At 42.5% G+C, this 19,828-nt stretch overlaps 1 protein-coding gene across 1 annotated transcript; it reads right to left on the bottom strand.

Annotated features, from left to right (window-relative positions):
- Positions 1-1,082: 1,082 nt before the first annotated feature.
- LOC120519800 (C-type lectin domain family 12 member B-like) lies at positions 1,083-19,512 on the bottom strand. The gene is made up of 6 exons (XM_039742607.1): positions 19,389-19,512; positions 12,284-12,388; positions 5,957-6,163; positions 5,713-5,864; positions 4,587-4,693; positions 1,083-2,265 (listed from the first exon to the last, which is right to left on the bottom strand). The coding sequence occupies exons 2-6, from the start codon at positions 12,339-12,341 to the stop codon at positions 2,139-2,141; spliced, it is 651 nt and encodes a 216-aa protein (XP_039598541.1). The 5' UTR covers positions 12,342-12,388; positions 19,389-19,512; the 3' UTR covers positions 1,083-2,138.
- Positions 19,513-19,828: the final 316 nt, after the last annotated feature.

Below are 19,828 nucleotides of genomic sequence, written 5' to 3'. Positions count from 1 at the left end.
AAAAAGTCAAATCATCAGCAGTTAGCTTAAGAGAGTCCATAAGTGATAAAACTTAACACTCAGACATTAATAATACACAATAGATGTCAGGTCACGTGGTAGTAAATGTTAAGACTCGGACATTAATAATACAGAATAGACGTCATATCATGTGGTACTAAATGCTCTTCACGATGGCAGCTCTGATTCAGATAAATGCTCAGTGATGTTCAGTTTTTGCTCCCTTCCAGATGTTCTCCATTTTTGTATGTTTGTCATAACGAATGGCTTCAGATCTTTAGATTAAATGTAATATTCGATGACAGTAATCAGAGTAAACGTATCACACCATTTATAAGTTGCTGCCTGCCTAAGATATTGAAGTAATAAAGTAACCCCACAGCTGTAGCGCCATTTGTAAGAGAATTGTCTCTTTAGTGAGTCACACAAACAGCTGATCACTGATAACAAAATACAGCCAGCCTTACTGAATATAAACCTCTCCACATGTTGTCACTTGCAGTGACAGTGAAGTTGTCACCCTAAGGTTTCTAGAAGTTCACTGAGTCTTTAAATCAAAGGAAATCTCAGATGAGACAAAGAAAAACACAAGTGAAATCAGGAAAGTGTTAGCCATTGCTAAGGCTCTGTGACTCCACGGCACCACAGTGACAGCCATCATCTCAAAAACATTCAGAAAAGAGCAACATCTTCATAGGAAAAGCTGGCCTGCTAATAGGGGGCAGCAATGTCTGAGTCAAGAAGTCTCAGAGGATTCCAGAAGAAACACCTAAATACCCTCAGGCCTGTCTGCCCTTCTCTAAGGTTAGAGGTCATGTCTCTGTGTTATGAGAGATGAACAGTAAAAGCAGGACTCATGGGAGAGCAGTAAGACAAACTCTGCTATCCCAGAGCAGCTTTGGTGCTCGTCTCAGAACTGCACAGAGTCACCTCCATCTTCTTCACTCCTCTTGTAATAAAGACAGACAAGAACTTTATGGATGGCACAGGTCCACTGGGTCTGCTGTAAAGTAACACAACATTCAACAATAAGAACTTCATACCTACAATAAAACATGGGGGGCAGTGTGATGAAGATGGGGCTTTGCTGCTGCCTCAGTGTGTGAAGACTTGCCATTTTGAAAGAACCAGAATATTCTTTATAAGAACGGCCAGTCCTCTGTCCATGACCTGGAGCCAAGGTGTAGTTGGCTGAAGCAGCAGGTCAATATGGTCAACCACAAAGAAGAAAACCTACAGCTGAATGGCTCAGAGGACATGAGAGTTTCAGAGCCTCATCAAACTGCTAACTTGTACTAACAGAAGTGCCGACATGAACAGTTTAGGCTCGAAAACTCTGAATGTGTCTGAATGAAAGCAAAGACCAGCGGGTTATCACTCCTCAACAGTAACGTGAAAGTCTGATCTCAAATTATAAATCACAGAGTGTTTAGTTCTTATTACTGCTGCTAAAGTTACACCAGCCAAGCACTGAGACTCTGATCTGCAATGACACCTTCACATCGGTCACTGAGGTGTTGGATTAATAACTTTGTTCATTGAATAAAGAAAGCAGTGATTTAAAAACTATATTGTGTCTTTCCTCAGGTCTCCTTTTTTTAATATTTCATATTTCTAAAGGTCAGAGGCCATGCATTATGTAAAATATGTAAAAACAGAACACACTAGGAAGGGGGTAAATACTTTATCACATCACTCAAGACACACACAGGTTGGTGACGTATCTTCATTTTACTAAATGCTGAAAGGACTTGAATGTGTTGCTTGTTACACAAATAGAAAATTGTTTTATAAAACTCAGAACTGTGCATTTCTTCTCATATGTAAATGAAGCTTTATCATTTCATCAGTTATCTATAACCACCATGTGCAGTTCAGGGTCCGGGGGTCTATTTAGTCAGAACTGAGAAGAAGTCACAGACCAACACTGAGATTACAATAAGATGGCAACATTCATTTCCCCCCAGTCCTGTATGTAGAGTATGTTGTCCCTCACTACCTCTGTCACCTACATGACAAAGTGACGTGACCGTCTGGACTCGGGTCAGACTAGCAGCTCTATGATTTACTGATGAAGTGATCCTTACGATTTCTGAAGACAGCGGCTCTGGCAGGTGACTGGAACTCTTGATAGCAGTTTAAACATGAAGAGGAAATGCAGCGGACTCACAGATCCATTGATGAGAATCTCCACATCTGTGGTTATACACCTTGATAATTTGCAGGTCTATCAGGATACATTCTCCTTTGTAGACATCGCTGGGTCTGAAACACAAGAGGAGCTGTCAGTCTTTCTCCTGACCTCACTGACCTCGTAGGCTCACAAACATCACCTGACTTCAGACATTAAACAGATGAAAGGCCACCAGAGGATTGTAAGTCAGCAGTGTGGCTAATAAACTGAAATTCAATACTCACTGTACACAGGCAGGCTGGGCCTCACTTAGCCATGGTGGGTGAATTAAACTAAGTTATAAAGGACACTCATAATAGAAACCATACTGGACGATGACCCCCCACACCCACCACACCCTGAGTCAGTGGTCGTCATTGTTGAAGATTCTATCTCAGCTGACAAACTCTTCATTTGTATATTCTGATTCAAATGACACAACTCTACTTTTAAAGATATATATAAGGTACTGTATATTAGCACAGAGCTCTCTGAACATTAGCAGGCACACTTTTGATGGTTTCTTAGATATTCCATTACATAAAATTAGTAATGCTGGGTTCAAAAACCACTTAATCTTTGTAAAATGAATGAATACGTCAAAGCCTTCATTGTGATTTGTGTAACTTGACCGTTTTTTCCGTGTTGATTGACGTGACTTTGAGGCTGACGTCTAGAAATGCTGCCATTGCTTCCTGCTTTCTGCCTGAATACACTTCTGCTAATCTGCAGTAGCCGTTCTCAGACACACGACTCACTAGTTCACTTTATCAGGCCTCTGATGGTTCTGAAGACTTGGCCTTTTCTATTCTACTAAAGCCTCATGGCCTCGTTAGCCTTTATTACAGAGTGCCAACTGCTCTTCTGTGTGTGGCCATCAGTGCTGCGGTGTCTCTTGTGACCTTTAACCTGATGATGACCTCATTTAAGAGCTCATTAGACACTACAGCTCAACATCTGACCTAAACTAATACATCCAAATACCATTTAACAATTTAACATTTGCTGACAATTCAGTTTATAAATGAAGACATTTGAACACATCACCTAAAAGAACCAGTGGTCCCTCCATTGTCTAAACCCACTTCATCCTGAACAGGCGCCCAAGGCAGGAACAATCCCTGAACAGGGAGCCAGTCCATCACAGGCAGAGAGACACACTCCAGGGCCAATTTAGCATCGCCAATCCACTGAATGTGTGTGTTTGTGGAGCACCAGGAGGAAACCCACGCAGACATGGAGAGAACATGTGAACTCAAACACAGGGAGGACCTGGGTACCCTTGTCATCTTATAGCAGTGTGGCAGTGCTACCAGTGTGCCACCTAAAAGAAAGAACCAAACCTGCATAACTACATCTATGAGGACATGAGAGTGAAGCCTTCTGTTACTAGCAGATGAAACGCCATCACTACACGTGACAGACACATGCTGATGACAGCCCACCTGTGTCTGTTATCGTTCATCTGCTGTCACATTTCATGACTTGTGTTGGACTCCTCGTCACTTCTTGGTATTGAACTGTTCTCACTGCTCTATGGGATACGTGGATTGTGAAGAGTGCACATGATAATAACATGAACTAAAACTTGACAAGTCATCATATTGTACTCACACCATTAATAAGACATAAGGATGAATTTGGGGAACCATGATGAAGCTCTGCCCAAGCATATGGTACCGGCACATTTTAGACTTTGGCTACCCTGTGCCAGCCTGGCTTTTGGGCAGATTTTGGGCTCTTTCCTGTCTGGATGGTGTGCAGTTCCCTCAGTTGGATACTGCAGGCAGGAATAGAGTTGTGTGGATGAGTGGACTTTTTATAACCAACAATATCCCATAATCTGCCTATTATATGTCAGCTATCACACCTGCAGTAATCCACTTTGTGTCCATTCACACTCCTACCTCTGGCGCCTCAGCTCCTCACTGTCCTTGTGGCACCCTGTGGCCTCGTGGCACCTCAGTTGGGTGTTTAAGTTCAGAAATGACATTCTCACTTATTTACTTGTAGTTTGGTTTACTGCACTGCACAGAGTTTGTCATTTGTAACATATTTCATTATTGTCTTCAGAGCTCTGAGAAACGACATTCATGACTACATGTGTAAGGCCAGCAGTACTGGCAGGATTAGGGAAAGGAGTCGGTAAACGTGAAGTCAGCAGTCACCGGCCATATTTATGTGATATTTATACAAAAATGTGTGTGGTTCAATAATGTCAGAAAGGCACAAATTATTGTGATGTCCGCTCAACTGTTTTATGTTATTAAATAAGACAGCAGACAGTGTGTTTGTCTCCTCTAATGACAGTAAAGTGTCACCTGTAGGTAACCCCCTTTCTGCTCCTGCCTAATACGGTTTTGGAGCTCATTCAGTCAAAGTGATGCGTCTCGACTAAAAGGAGTCTTCTTACCTCTTGGATTTCACAGGTTCAGCGCCCATCCTGGTAGAGTTGTTTTCTTTACTGATGTCGTATCCGCCAATCCAATAATAACTTCGAGCTTTACTTTTTATAAAGTCCTGATAATAAAACATGAAATGAAGAAGTTGATGTACAGTTGAACTTGCATGTGTCTTTATTGTACTGAATTGTCTTCTCTTTGTCATAATCAATAAAACACATTTTACCTCCTTTTTTTTCTTTAGTATAAACTGGCCTGAGTCTCATTTATAAATGTAACAAACAGACTAAACTCTCAGTGTGTCACCTGCTTTTATCATAAGCTGAGCTATTGTGTCACCTCTTGTGTCACTTGAGCAGATGGCAGTGATGTCCAACACAAATAATGTGTCAGTGTGCTAACAGAGATACTGGATACTAAATACAACATCCCTGGGGGAAATCTCACAAAAACCCCAGCGCCCCAATGGAAATCAACCAATGATAGAATCTGCAGACATTTGTACTGATTTGGGTCTTAACAGGGGCCTGTCACCTCAGAAGGGCAGTTCAGTGGCATTCTGTGTTTAATTTGGAGCGAAGCAATGGTCACCTGGTGATTTACATGAAATATTGATGAGCAAATCTTAAATGGTTTTATATACTAATTGACTAACTCATCACCAGCGAAACTTTTGTCCATTATGTATCTCCCAGACGTCCATCTAAAAACCAGAAATGCATGTAAACGTAATGTAGAAATGGCAACTCTTAAGAGCTCCTGGAACCAAGTAAGAAGAAACAGCAATCTAGGATTCACAGCACGTCTGATGACGACAGTTGTAGCGAATGAACAAAGACGTAAAGAATCCTCTGAGAGAACCTTTACTTTCTCACACAGTCAGCACTAAACAAAGGGTCACTGAGACTTTGATTAAAATGGCAGTCGCTCTGAGCATTTGAAATGATTTGACAGACTCTCCAGATCTATTGGAGGAATCTGCTTTAATAACATACTGAGCTGACTGCACTTCAGCTTAGGTCTTCTGGGATTGTTCTTTCAAAGCGTTTTATTTTTAGTGCTCTTGTCCTGACAGTTTAACTTACACTATACAGTTTGAAGACAGTCATTTTAAATCCACCTGTGTAAATGACATACCCGCTCCTCTAAACTTTCTATATTCACTAGTCGTCCACCTCTTGTCATGCACCAATCACGGCTCTGCTTCCAGGTCTGTTCATAAGTGGAAATGAAGTAACACTTGGAATTGAAGAAGATTCCACCCGGTTTACATAAAGAACAAGTATTATCTGTGGAAAAGGAAACAAAAGAGCAAACGAAAAATGAGGGATTGAATGAGCAAGGAGCCCACAGTCTACTAACCGTGCAGCAAAGCACTCACCGGGAGACGTGTTTGTAGCATCGCAGTAGAATTCCTTCAGATTACTGAACTCCTTGGTCAGTTCATCAAGTTTCTCATTCAGAGTTTCGTACTGAGACTGCAGGATATCTCGGCTTTCTTGTAGTTCAGTGTTGTTGCTGGTCAGAATGTAATTTGCACTTCTTAACTCCTGCAACTCTTGCTCATTGTGATTTAATTTTATGAAATCTGAGGAAAACAAATCATGTGATACAATCAGTAATATAAAATAATATATCTTTTAGACTTGAGTTAAGAGTACTCTCAGTTTTGCACTAATAAAGAATCCCTTGCCATGTTTCCTGCTCATTTTACTCCATCACAGTTTGTAATAACAGATGACGATTGTGCTTTACTAGTTTTTAGTGTGTAACAGCAGTTCTGTTTTTCATCTTTTTTATTTTAATCAACGTCAAAGGGTATGAAGAAGCTGAGATAGACTTTAATCTTAATTTGTTATTTGTGTCAAGTCTCAACATCCGAGACCCTTACCTGACCTCAAACAGTCCATATGACCCCCTAGTAGGTTGTAACCCAGAATGGCACAGTGCCAAGTGAAAGACAACTGGTTTTGAAAGTCAAACTGCAAAAACAAAATAATAAAGTGTGTCACTCATGTCACCTTCTGGTCTTATCTGAGGTAAGCCTATCGTTTTCCATCCATCCATTTTCCAACCGCTGAATCCAAACACAGGGGTCTGCTGGAGCCAATCCCAGGGCACAAGGCAGGAACCAATCCCAGGCAGGGTGCCAACCCACCACAGGGCACACACAAACACCAAGGCCAATTGACAATCACCAATCCACCTAACCTGCATGTCTTTGGACTGTGACTGTGCAGACACAGGGAGAACATGCAAACTCCACACAGGAAGGACCCGGGAAGTGATCCTGGGTCTCCTAACTGTGAATCAGCAGCGCTACCACTGCGACACCATGCCACCCAAGCCTATCGTTTTCATTTTTTTAATTTAAACTAAACAGGGTGACATGATTGGCCCCCCAACATTTAGTCTGAGTCCTGCTGTTCCCGAGTCTGATGACAAGTTGTGTAGTCAGAAGGATTTTGTGCCTTATGATATCAGAAATCTTCCAGCCTGGCACAATTAGTCCAACAGCTGGCAGACCAGTTAAACCAGTTACAAATTCACCACAGGCAGACCTGGCAGAAGCCAAAGCACGACTTGAGGCAGCAGAAGCCCAACACCTTGGATGTTGACAGGGACCGTCCCAACTGAAGTCCCAATGTGTCCTCTGGATGACGTTGATTTGTACCTGCTGATTTCTGAGCACACTGCTGCCCGACACTGGTGGCCACCATGAATGGGCACATCTACTCAATGCCTTCCTAACAAGGGGAAGAGCAAGAGGTATTTTATGAGTTGGAGGAAAATGATGGGCTTGACAGCATGAGGTTAACAAATGCTACAGTTTTAGCCCTTGGCTTCCCAGTCATAGTGCCTGGAGTGAGGTCTTTCAACAGGATCAGAGCTCCATAAGGCAGTGCACTTATCACCTGAAGGAGATGCCACCTCTTGGGAGTGCCTCACTTTTACAGTTCAAGGACTCCAAAAGGCATGGCCAGTTACCCTCAGTGGGCATCCTCTCTGACCTCTGGGTGATAAGAGAGATACAAGTGTTAGTAATCACGCCCCCTGGTGTCCCAGGGTGGTAGTGCTTACCTCAGATGAGCCCAGAAGGTGACCCCCAAACACACATGTATGACAAGTGCAATGCAGTAAGAAAGAAGTCAATAAATAGTCCATAAAAAGGCTGTGCAATTGTGGAGGTTAAAAACAGACAATCAATACTTTAAAGTCCCTCGTTGAAATGATTCAAGGCATCAGGTTAGACTTGTCGACAAGATAAGCACACCACTCTCAGCCCCCCATCAGCTGACTCTCGTCCCACCTGCCCTCTCCAGCTTCGGCCGAGACACACCATCCGGACCCCCGTCTTCACATATGCTGTATTGTGCTACCTGGACCCCTGAAGGGACAATCCAAGTCCCCGCTCTTACACTAAAGTTCAGCAGGGAGACCCCTCACGGCACCAGCACCTTAGCTCCACTGCAGTGGTCCGACCTCCCTGCCTCCCCACCTCCTCTGTACTTTCTTGCACTGCCGATCTTTACTTGACGTTCACTCTCCTTATCCTCCAACCTCCACCAGTACTGCTCAGCCTTTCCTTTTAAATATCGGTGGGCACAGTGCTTAATTAAGTGTCCCAGAGTGCCAACGAGGCAATCAGCCAGACCAGGCGCTTCTGCCCATGAATGCAGGATTCAGTGACCACCTCATTAACAGCCGCTCCACCACACTATGACACACCGAGCTAACCAGACTGTTTTTGTTGTTTTATTAATTTGCACCACCGTGGTCCTCACCTTGTGACAATCTTGGTAACTTTTATCTTCAGGTTGTCACTCCGATGCTGAGAGTTGCTAAAACGTTGTTAGCGCACACCACTAGCCGATTACATAAGTGCATCCAGCAGCTCTAACTCACCGGAGAGGAGCCGTCAGTCTTGAATGAGCTCAGGGCACGCCAAGGCTACAGGGCCGATGTAATATGAAGGGGGAAATGAAGAAGAACAACTGAATCCTTATGTTCCTTTAATTATTATGGAAATAATGAGTCAGAGTGAGCAGAGAAGATGAAGTATGAGGAGTTTTACTGAGAAGAAAAAGGACTTTAAAGTTACTGAGCAAAGTCTCTATTATGACAAGTCTGAGGTCCTACAATGCACTACGAGAACTACTTCTAGTTTAGTGGGTGAGGAAACTAAGAGCAGACAGCTCCACATGAAGCAAAATCAACACTGGAGTCTCTCAGGGGTCTGTCTTTGGACCCTCATTACTTTATCTGATTGATTCTGGTATAAAAATGGAGGAACAGCAGACACTGAGGAGGCAGTAAAAATAAAAAGACCTGGACAACCTTCAGAACTGGGAGAACACTTGGAACATGCGGTTTAATGTAGAAAAGTGCAAAGTGCGGCACGTGGGTCAAAGGAACATCAGGTATGAATACAAGATGGGAGACAGTGAGCTACAGGAAGAGACCTCTGAATAGGATTTAGGGGTTTTCGGTGACACAACATTTTCAGTGACTGACCAATGTGCAGCAGTTATAACAACAAATAACCGTTAAAGACAATGGACAGTATGCTCAAACTATATAATACATTAGTAAGACCTCATCTGGAGTACTGTGTGCAGTTCTGCTCAATGCAGTACAAGAAAGACACAGCAGCACTTGAAGCTGTGCAGAGGAGAGCACCCAGGTGCATCATGGGACTGCAGGACATGTCTTACTGTGACAGACTCAGAGAATTAAACCTGTTTAGAAGAGGACATCATGTGGGGACCTCATCTGGGGGTATAAAATTCTCAAAGGCATTAATAAAGTAGAGCCAGCAGAATTCTTTCAGCTTAAGGGTGAATCACGAACTCGAGGACATCGGGGAAATTAAGAGGAAGTGCCTTTAAAAATGAAGCCAGGAAGTTCTTCATTACACAAAGTTGTGGGACTCTGAAACAAACTACTGAGACATGAAGTTGGAGAAGAAACCTCAACAACCTTAAAGAAGAATCAGGAGGAGATGTCGGGATAGCTTAGTTATTAGCTAAACACACGGGCCTGATGGACTGAAGGGTCTCCTCTCGTTTGTCACGTTTCTTATGTTCCTGCACTTTCTCTTCATTGTCATTAGTGACGTCTATTGAGATGACAGTTGAGTATTTTGTGTAACGTTTATTGTTGTTATTGTTTCTTCATAACAGTAAATGATAATTTAGGGCACATTACATGATAAGTCATATTACGGACATCAAAGCCAGTATTACTGTCAGAGAAAATTACAGGCATTTTATGGAAAATTACAAACCAGTATTACTGCGAGAAAATTAAAGACACACAATACAGTGATGCATATTACAGCCACATACAAGCCAGTATTACTGTAAGAGAAAATATTACGGACGTACCTACTAACAACATGCCACCCAAAAGAAAAGGACACGTCAAATAGAACAAAAGAGACAGACAATCAAATCCTATATAAGCAACATCTCCTGGAAGAACGGTGAGCTCGACAAGTAAACATCAACAAAAGAAAGGCTGAAAGCCAAAGAAAAATATGAGCAAATAGATCGATTGAAGAAAAAAGAAAATGACCATCAGAAAAACGCTAAAAGAGAAAGACTCAGAAGAGCAAACCTTAGAAATAGTTGGCATTTACTTGCCAGAGCCAGTATTCAGCCACGGTCAGTTATATGTTGCATTATCAAGAGTTAGAAGTTTTCCAGATGTTGTTGTCAAGGTTGTAGAGATTCCTGAACAAGGCAAACTGTTGCCAAACTCAGACAGAATATTTTCAAGAAATGTGGTCTATAATGAAATTGTATAGAAAATGAAATTGTATAGAAAAAATAGAAAATTTTACCTAAATATCTTCTTCAGATATTGTGTCTTACAGATTGTTACAAAGTTTTACACTAAGACAATATTAATTATACTTACTGTGTTGTTGTATATGTTTCTATTTTATTTTTATTGTTATTATACTTTAGGCTTCTTGCAAAAATATTTTGACAAAGAAAAAATTAAGACAAGAAACAGAATGAGGTCAGGGTCCCTTGCCATTTAATATCGACTGTTCCTACTAATGTTTATGCACTACTGTTCTAGCGCCTGTTATTGTAACAGGCTTAATGTCTAGTGTTAAATATAAAGAGATTTCTTATACAATGTGATGACGCCACAGAGTAACACAGGACCACAGCATAGCGTCCCAGAAGTAAACCCAGTATATCTCATATAAGAGTAGTCTCAGATATTAAACTGGGATTATCTCACAGCAGTAACACAGCATTGTAACAGCTAGCTAAGTGCCCTGAAGATGGGAGGGGCTGGATGTCTGATTGACAAGTGACCTGTCACACAGAGATGCAGGCTCTGCATTGCACAAGTTTCACGAAGGTCTGAACTTCATGCACAAAGCCTGGGAAGACTCAAGAAGGCAGAGGACCGAATAAACAGCAGTCCCATGAAGAAGATGAGGATGTGATTTGGTTGATAGCTGGGAGAGAGCATGTTGGTAGGAATGTCAGGCGGGAACATTTTTGTACATTGTATGTGTTTTTTTATCTTAGGCAAAGAAACCTGTAAATATTTTATTTAAAAGTCAGTAGATGAAGTCTACTTAAATGTCATTGTGTCACTGCTCAACCAACAGAATGACATGATTAGGCAACAAAACCACAACACGTTGGCACTCAGTGAGAAACAAAACAAAAAGGTGAAACATTTCAAATTAGCAGACATCACAATGTTCCTCCAGACGCTCCTGTCTGTGAATATAATGCAGTGGTCACTTGATGGGTGGGCAGGGGACAGAAGCGAAGAAGCTCTAAGGAGACATTTCCTCCAGCGTGGTGTACTATTAACCCCTGAGACAGCCATCCTCTGAACTTCACTACTCTGATGTTAGTTTGGGATTCTTTTTTGGTTTTTCTTCTTTCATTAACCTGAGTTTTGTAGTTGGTTTGTTTTTCTCTCATTTTATGTAGGCAGTTCTCTAAACTGCCTACATATGACCTCTGCTGGAGTTCTAACAAGTCTTTGTGGTATTTGGACTTGTAACAAGAAATGGCTTTAATAAATCTCATTGCTGTGTTTAAGTAGCTCGTTCAGGTTTATATTCCCATTCAGCTTTCCATAAGGTCACAATTGCTATTGTCGTGCATGATCGTCAGAGGCCCACCCTCCAAGTTTTTCCCAAGTATCTGATACCACCCCGGGCCAGGAGGGGGCGCTGTGGCTAACTGTCTTGTCCATTTATTTCACCAAATTGCAGAGAAAACGCCCAGTGAGCCCAACTGACTCCGCCCCTTCCTGTCCCTGGGCTTTAAGAATTTGACAATCTAGAAGGAAGTGTCACATCTACCCAGAGTTAAGGAGCTCTGTGACTTTCAGATGGCAGACAAGAAAGCTGATTAATGCCAGTCTCTTTATTACTCTGGCAGTAGTTTTGTTTCCTTTTAGGCCATCGAGTTTGTTTCTGTTTGGACTTTGAAGTACACAGGGATGGCCGGGTTGGCACCACAGAAATTCTTCTTCATTTGAGCCTCTTATTCCTTCAGATGACCCCACTATGTACACTGAATTACAGCCGCATGATCAGATGTTTTGAGGTAATGAGCAAGTCCTCCTAATAAAGGGGCCAATGACTGCGTATATAAGAAATACACAAAGCATTCACATTTCCTTCACTTTTCAATGCCACATCAGTACAGAGGATACTTACTGCAAACAGAAAGGGATATGAGGCCGGCCACTAGGAGAACACTGAAGATAATCAGCATCTTAACAAGGTTGACTCTCCTTTCTGCTCTAACAGGAGGCACTGGAGCTGTAAGACAAGCAAGATGGAGTGAGGTCAGAGACTAAACAGTTTCAACACTCGGTAAGCCTGGTCTGTTTTGAAATAAAAGTCAAACTCTTGTTGAATGCAGAAAGTTCCAGAAACTAGAAACAGAACTGACGTTATGAAATCTAAAGGCTTATGCTTTAAGTACCTTAAAGAAGGACATCTTGGTAAAGACTGTGCAGAAAAGATTAAAGGTCAAATATGCTGTCAGTCACACCCAGACACTCTGAATGTGAATAAAGAAATGGGTACCAACAATAGCCACAGCCACTAAAAAGAGCACACAAAGTCAGAAAAGACGAATATTTCTTATTTGTATGTCTCTGTGGAATCATTAGGGACGTGCACTGCTACAGGACCCGTTAAAGTGTGTGTCCTAGTTGGGGTTCCAATGAAAATGAAGTCTAAAAAGAGTGAAAGATGTGTAGAAACTTATGCTCTGATGGACTCTGGCGTACAGCTACATTCTGCACAGGAAACTTGCAAGAGCAGTGAAATCTCCCTGGAAGAAAAGCTTAAGTCCACATCAGCACTAAGGAAAGATAAAGTCAATAGAGAGAAAACAGTAAAATGTTCTGTGCTATCAGAGTTATAAGTTTGTGAGGAGGAAGAAACTACATTTATTAGTAGCTAGATGTTTCCACACTGAACTTATACCAGTGAAAAGGGAGAACATCCCAATGCAAGAGGATATCACCAGATGGTCACACCTCAAAGATGTGCATCTACCCCAGATAAACGCGAATCATACACAGTAAAGGTGAGGGTCCTTACGCTGTGAAGATGGCTCTTGGATGGGTTGTTAATGGCCTAATAAAGGGGACAGACAATGAAAGACTGTAAAGTTATCTAGTCAATCGTGTGTCGATAATGGAAATAGAACAAATGTTACTTCAGCAGTACAATACAGACCTTCCAGAACGCAGCTGTGAACAGGAACTGGAAATTATACAGGAGGACATTAAGTTCATGTGCATAGCATCAGAGTCAGCAAAGTTAGTGGATGGACACAAGTGCTTAAATCTGCTCTTTAAAGACGAGACACTTAAAATGACAGCACAGCGTGCTATTGCAGTCAAGAGAAAACTTAAAAGAACCCAACATTCCACAAGGATCACAACATTTTCATGAAAGACATTTTAGAGGAGGGATATGCTATTAGGGTACCTACAGAAGAGTTGTCACTCAGAGAGGAAAGAGTGTGATACATCTCTCATCATGGAGTATATCATCCAAAGAAGGTCCAGCCACCTACGTGTCTTCTCACTCAATGACCTAACTAACACTCTCACTAGAGCAGCCATCTGTACTCATGGCAGATACCAAGTGAAAGTTCCACGTGAAGATACTGATCTTCTTCGTTTTCTGTGGTGGCCTGAAGGTTATCTGAATGATGGACTTTAGGAATACAAAATGACAGGACATCTTTTTGGTGCTACCTGCAAACCCAGTTGTGCTTCTTATGTTTTATGAAGCACAGTAGAGGACGCTAGAAGCACAACTTCTGAAGAAGCAGTTAACACTGCGTTTCACAATTTCTATGTTGATGACTGTTTAAAGTCAGTTGCTACAGAATATGGAGTAAGACTGCTGTCAAAAATATCTGTAATAATTTAAGTCAAATTTACATTTCACAGGTGATATTTATGCTTGAGCTTCTGAAATTTACGCTTGCTTATCAGAATTACGAGTACAATTCTCAGGCGTGAACTGTCAAAAATACATCATTGATGCTCAAGGCATTCGCTATCGAGAAAGAGACAATCCAATCGATTTTTGTTACTAGGCGTGTGCCACAAAGGTAGAAAGACGGAGTTATTTTTGAGAGCGATTGCATGTCATACTTTTCACCTTACAGTGGCAACAAAGGGCAAAAACACAATAAACAAAATAAAACCAACACAATAAAATTAATTATACAATGACAACATACACTCCGTCTCTCTCTCTCTCTCTCTCTCTATATATATATATATATATATATATATACCCTGGCCGATGTTCGTTCCCCAGTCTTCCTGCATGGCTCCATGAGACATGGAGTCCTCCACAACCTGGGAGGGAGCTGGGGTGGCCGCTAGGGGGTGCTGCAGAGACTCGTGAACCCGGCTGGACGAGTCATCAGTCCCACACGGACGTGCAATTGGGACCAGGTGGTCAAGCACCTGGATCACTTCCGGGTGGGCTATAAATGGGCCAGCCTCCACCACTGAAGGGCCAGAATCGGGAGGAAGAGGACGAGGTTACCTGAGAGGAGTGGTGGTGCAAGGCGGAGAGTTGTTGCTTTTGTGTTTAAGTGCTTTTGGGACTGTGTTAGGCCTGTGGGACATGGGGAAGACGTGTGCCCACGGGTGAAGAAAAATAAAAGCCTGTGTGATTTGTACATGTGCCTCTGCGTATTCTGTGCCGGGTCGTGTGCTATATAGCGCCTTTATCACAATATATATATCGTCACGGATGCCAGGGGCGACGACCCGGCTGGGACGACATGAGGGACCGGAAGAGGGCACGTGCCCATCTTGTATCACGTGGGGGCTGCCACCCTGGTTGCTTTGGGGCCCACGGGTTGAGGGCATGGAAGTTCAACCCTGTAGGGGCCCGTGGTCACCGCCAGGGGGTGCCCCAATGCCTTGGGAACCCTGGACCTCAGCGCTTCTGCCACACCAGGAAGTGCTGGGGGGAAGAGGAGCAGGGACACCCGGAGTGCTTCCGGGGATGCAGCCGGCACTTCCGCCACATGGGGGTGTGTCCGTGGAAGATTGTCGGATCCCACCTGGAGCACATCCGGGTGATGATAAAAGGGGCCATCTCCCTTCATTCGAGGCTGGAGTCGGGTGGAAGAAGGACTAAGCAGGAGAAGCAAGTGTGGAGGCGGCCTGAAGAAAGGCATTGTGTCTGGCCAGGACTTTGGGGGTTGTGTGAGCACTGAACTTTATTATAAATATATCTGTAAATAAATGTGTGGTGGGTGAAAAACAACATGTCTGCCTGTCTGTGCCCGGGTTACGTTCACAATATATATAAACCAACGTCTGTCTGCCCGCTATTCACAAGAGAACTTCTTAACAGATTTAGATCAGGTTTTTAATTTTCTATAATTTGTTTGAACATTCCGGTTGATTCTGCAGGAGCGAATAATTCACGCTAATCCGAGACTGAGGCTGTGGGCCGAGGGGAGGGGGAAGTGTGACATCACGAAGTGGGGTCCGGGTGGGACCCGCCTCACTCCCACGCCAGCCTCCGTTTACCTCTCGTCATGTTTTGGAGTGTACCTCGCCCCACTTGGCTAGCGATTCCTGTTTGTTTATTGATTTTTAAAGTTTGTCCTGTTTCACTACTACGCAGGCAGAGTCACGGGGGACAGCGACTTAACAGTAAGTAGTGAGAGCATGAAATTAACAAATAAATAGCGGTGAGTTATAAACTTCACATTTTCATTCTATTATTTATTTGCGTATTTATCCATGCATCAATCTAATTTCTAAAGCCACTTTATCCTGTGCAGAAGCACAGTCACACAGAAGATGGAGCTTATCCCAGGAAGCCTAAAGCTCTTTTCTTTTCTTTTGTCTGTGCCAATTAAATATCACATAAATCTCATTCATCAGATTGCAGTGTGCCAACTCTGCCAGTCAGTATGACCCATGTAATCATGCCGGACCAAGAAAAACTGAACTGAAATTTTAAAAAGTTCACCCATCTGGTCACAAAGTTATTAAAATTAGGGTGGTCCAGTGCCATGTAACCCTTTGCAATGGCAACTGAGCACCACAGTGAAACCTATTCATTGGATATGGCAAGTTTGTCAGCCAATTTGACCCATGAACTCATGCTGGGCCAGTCAAATCTCAACTGCAACATAAAAAAGGAACCTTGTCACAAAGCTATGATAATTAGGGGCACAAAATGCTGCCCAACTCTCTACAGTGCCAGTTAAACATCAAAGTTAATCCCAGTCATTAAAAATGGCAATGTCACAAATATGCCAGTCAATTTGAACCACGTAGTCACATTGGTCTGTGCAAAACTCAACTGCATCGTCAAAAAAACATCTGCATTTTCTCAAAACTGGGACAACTAGGGTGGTCCGACACCATTTAACCTTTTACAGTGCCCCTTAAACATCACAATTTGTTTCATTGCCAAGTTTACCAGTCACTCTGAGTCATGTAACAGCAAAACTCAACTGCAGTTTAACAAAGGAATTCACCTCTCTTTGAAAATTCGAGTGGGCCAACGGCCTACAACCCTGTATAATGCCAGTGGGCCATCACACTGAAATCTGTTCATTAGATATATATGGGAATATGACACATTTGACAGGCCACTTGACTTGTACACACAAAGATCAACTGCAACTTAACAAAGACATCTTTCTTTTCTCCAAACTAGCATAGCCCAATGCCACCCAACCCTCTGCGGTGCCCATTAAATATTTAATTTCATTCATTAGATATGGGAATGTGCCAACTTTGCCTGTCAATTTGACCCATAAAGTCACCTGTCTCTTCACAAAGCCATGATGATGAGCGCTGTCCAACATCACCTAACGCTTTACTGTGCCCATTAAACATCAGAGTACCTCTTACACATTAGATATGAAAGTGTGCCATGTTTGTCATTGAGCTGGGCAAAACTGAACTGCCAGTTAACAAAGTCACCTGCCTTGTAACTCCTTTGTATCTGATCAGGTAGAAAATGTGGAAAACTGATTTTTCTCCACACCCAAAATAATAAAGGGCCCATTTTAGTGACGCACGTTAATATCTGTTAACACTGCTGAACATTTTCATTGGCTCTTAACGCTGAATAAGTAACTCCTTTGCACAAGTTGTGTGAAGAAACTGGCAGGAACCAAATAACTTCAGGCTCACGTGATGGTCCCGCTCTCTCCATATCTCCATGGGCTTTAAGCCAGACCTCCCTAAGACTCGCAGCTGAAATAAATACAGGGTCCAATGGCGCCCCCCTGTGGTGGATTAGAGTCACAACCTTATTTCAAGTTCCTGGTAAAGCTGCAAGATAAACCTGCTAGGCTAGTGGACAGGTCAGTATATGATCCACTTGGATTGTTAGCACCAGTTATACTGCCTGCTAAACTTATTTTAAGGGAAGTGTAAAGAGGAATATGGAGGGGATGAAGAAGTGAAAATTACGTATGTCCAGCATGGATGACAATTTGCAGTTCCTTGTAGATTACACTGTAAGCAGGTGCATTAAACCGACTGGGTGTGGTCACATAAAGTCTGCACCAATGCATCATTTTGGAGACACTTCTCAAGATGGATATGGCATGGCTTCTTACCTTCTCTTAACCAACAAAGAACATAAAGAGACAGTCTTCATTCAAACTGAGGAAGTCAAGAGCAGCTCCACTGAAACCTGCCACTATACCGAGGTTAGAATGAACAGCAGCTGTGCTAGCCGTCAAAATAAAGAAGATGCTAAAACATGAACAGTAAATTCCACTGCATGAGTCAACCTTTGGACTGACAGCACCACCGTACTAAGGCACATTGTAAATCAAACTGCTCGCTAGAAAACCTTTGCTGTTAACAGAGTTATAGAGATAAGGGGGCACTCACAGCCCTCGCAATGGAGGTACGTCACATCTGCACTAAACCCAGCAGACAAGACATCAAGAAGATTGACTACAGAAAGCTTCATCACAAGTAAATCATGGCTTCAAGGCCCAAACGTCCTGTTAAAGTCAGACCTGATGAGGGGGACTTGCTTATTAATGATGGCCCAGAAGTCAAAGGCTGTGCAGCAAATTCAACGAGTGCGGAAGATAAAACTGAAACAGTAAAAGAGCTTATAGACTAAAACTCAGAACGGCTAAGCTTGAAGAAAGCAGCAGCATGGTTCTTTCACTTAAAAGACGACAAAATAAAGGCATTCCAATATATGGTCAGCCAACCTGAACACAGCTCAGAAAGACAAAAAACAAATGAAGGAATACAAATCAGCAATGACGTTCAAGACACTTTCTCTAGAAGACTCGTCTAAAGAAATAAGCAGCTTACTCATCTCAGTCAATCACCCCGAACAGATTAAAGCCTTACACAAAAACCACCACCATGTAAAGGAGCCAAATGTCCAAACTTGATCCTGTCCTGTGCTGCTAGCTGCTATGCCAGGGGAGGCTCAATACCCAGCAATTAATCACAAGAATTCACAGGCTGCAGCTTCTGCCGCCCTGACTTGTGTTCATCAATAAAGAAACACAGCACTGGACAGACCCGTCAGCAAGCTGTGCCTGTGCCAAGAAACGGCAGTTCATTGAAGTGATTCATCTTACATTTGCCATACTTAAACTGGCTTTGTTCATGTACAGGACATTTAAGTTTTCATTGAAATCTTCCTGAAAGTTAAAGGCTCTTGGCTAGGTCACGTTAAAGTCACTGACGTTTGCCCTTAGCATAAACAATTAGGACCAGATGTGTGAGAGCCATTTGCTAGTCATTTCAGTTACGTTAAGTCGATAAAAGTATTTTCTAAGTTCTATTAAATGTTTGCCTACATATCAGTGCATAGTACACGGGAGGTTCAATTATCACCCCCCCACACACACTTAGCTGAACTGGAATATTCTACTCCCAGTCTCTCCGACTTAGTGGTCTGCCTTGGCGTAAGGAAGGCATGGAGGGCACACAGTTTTAAACCGTGCCCAGCTGGGTGTAACGTAACGTGCTCTACTGAGCAAACAGTGCCTCACGTAAAGATCGCACTGAATGTGAAGTAAAGCACAGAGTAATAACTCATCTTAAAGTAGAAAAAGACAACTGAAGTTTAACAAGAAACTTTATTGTCTCTTCTCGTGTGAACTGTTTGCTTGTAAGTTTCACTAAACCTTTTTTAAAACAAACTTGACTGGACTGAGGAATTTCTTTTGACTCTCGCTTGACCACACCTTAACTGCTAAATACAGGCTGTCTGCATTTAAGAAACAAAGAATTTGAAGTTCATAAATTATGCCTACCTGCGTGTTCTTCTGCTCGCTGTATTTCACAGGTTTCTTCGTTGGCTAAGTAATGTACTCTGCTAGCCTTCTTGATAGAAACTTTAAAACAGCTCCTCTCTAATCCACTAACAAGTTCTCTGTCCGTCCGTCTCTCTTCACGAATGCAAATGAACTGAACAGTTACACTGTTATATAAAGTCTAAGTTACCCAGAAAAGTGGACCACGTGGTTTGTAACAAATCATCCAGCTGTTACCAAGGTTGCCCGTGTTTTCAGCAAATTAAGGAGGAACAGGACTTTCTGTGCTAAACAGTAAAATTGTCCTTGAAAATAAGTTTCAACACTTTTCAATTTGTTTCATGGTTACTCCCAAATTCTAAACTGTAACTGCCGGGCTTGGGATCGTTTGAAATGCTTTCGCTAAAGTATTAAATCACGTCAAGTAACAATGCAGTGCC

This window comes from Polypterus senegalus, unplaced genomic scaffold (assembly GCF_016835505.1).
Source record: "Polypterus senegalus isolate Bchr_013 unplaced genomic scaffold, ASM1683550v1 scaffold_2964, whole genome shotgun sequence".
Taxonomy (NCBI): domain Eukaryota; kingdom Metazoa; phylum Chordata; class Cladistia; order Polypteriformes; family Polypteridae; genus Polypterus; species Polypterus senegalus.
Note: the sequence above shows the minus strand (reverse complement) of the source record. Positions and strands in the feature narration are given on the sequence as shown.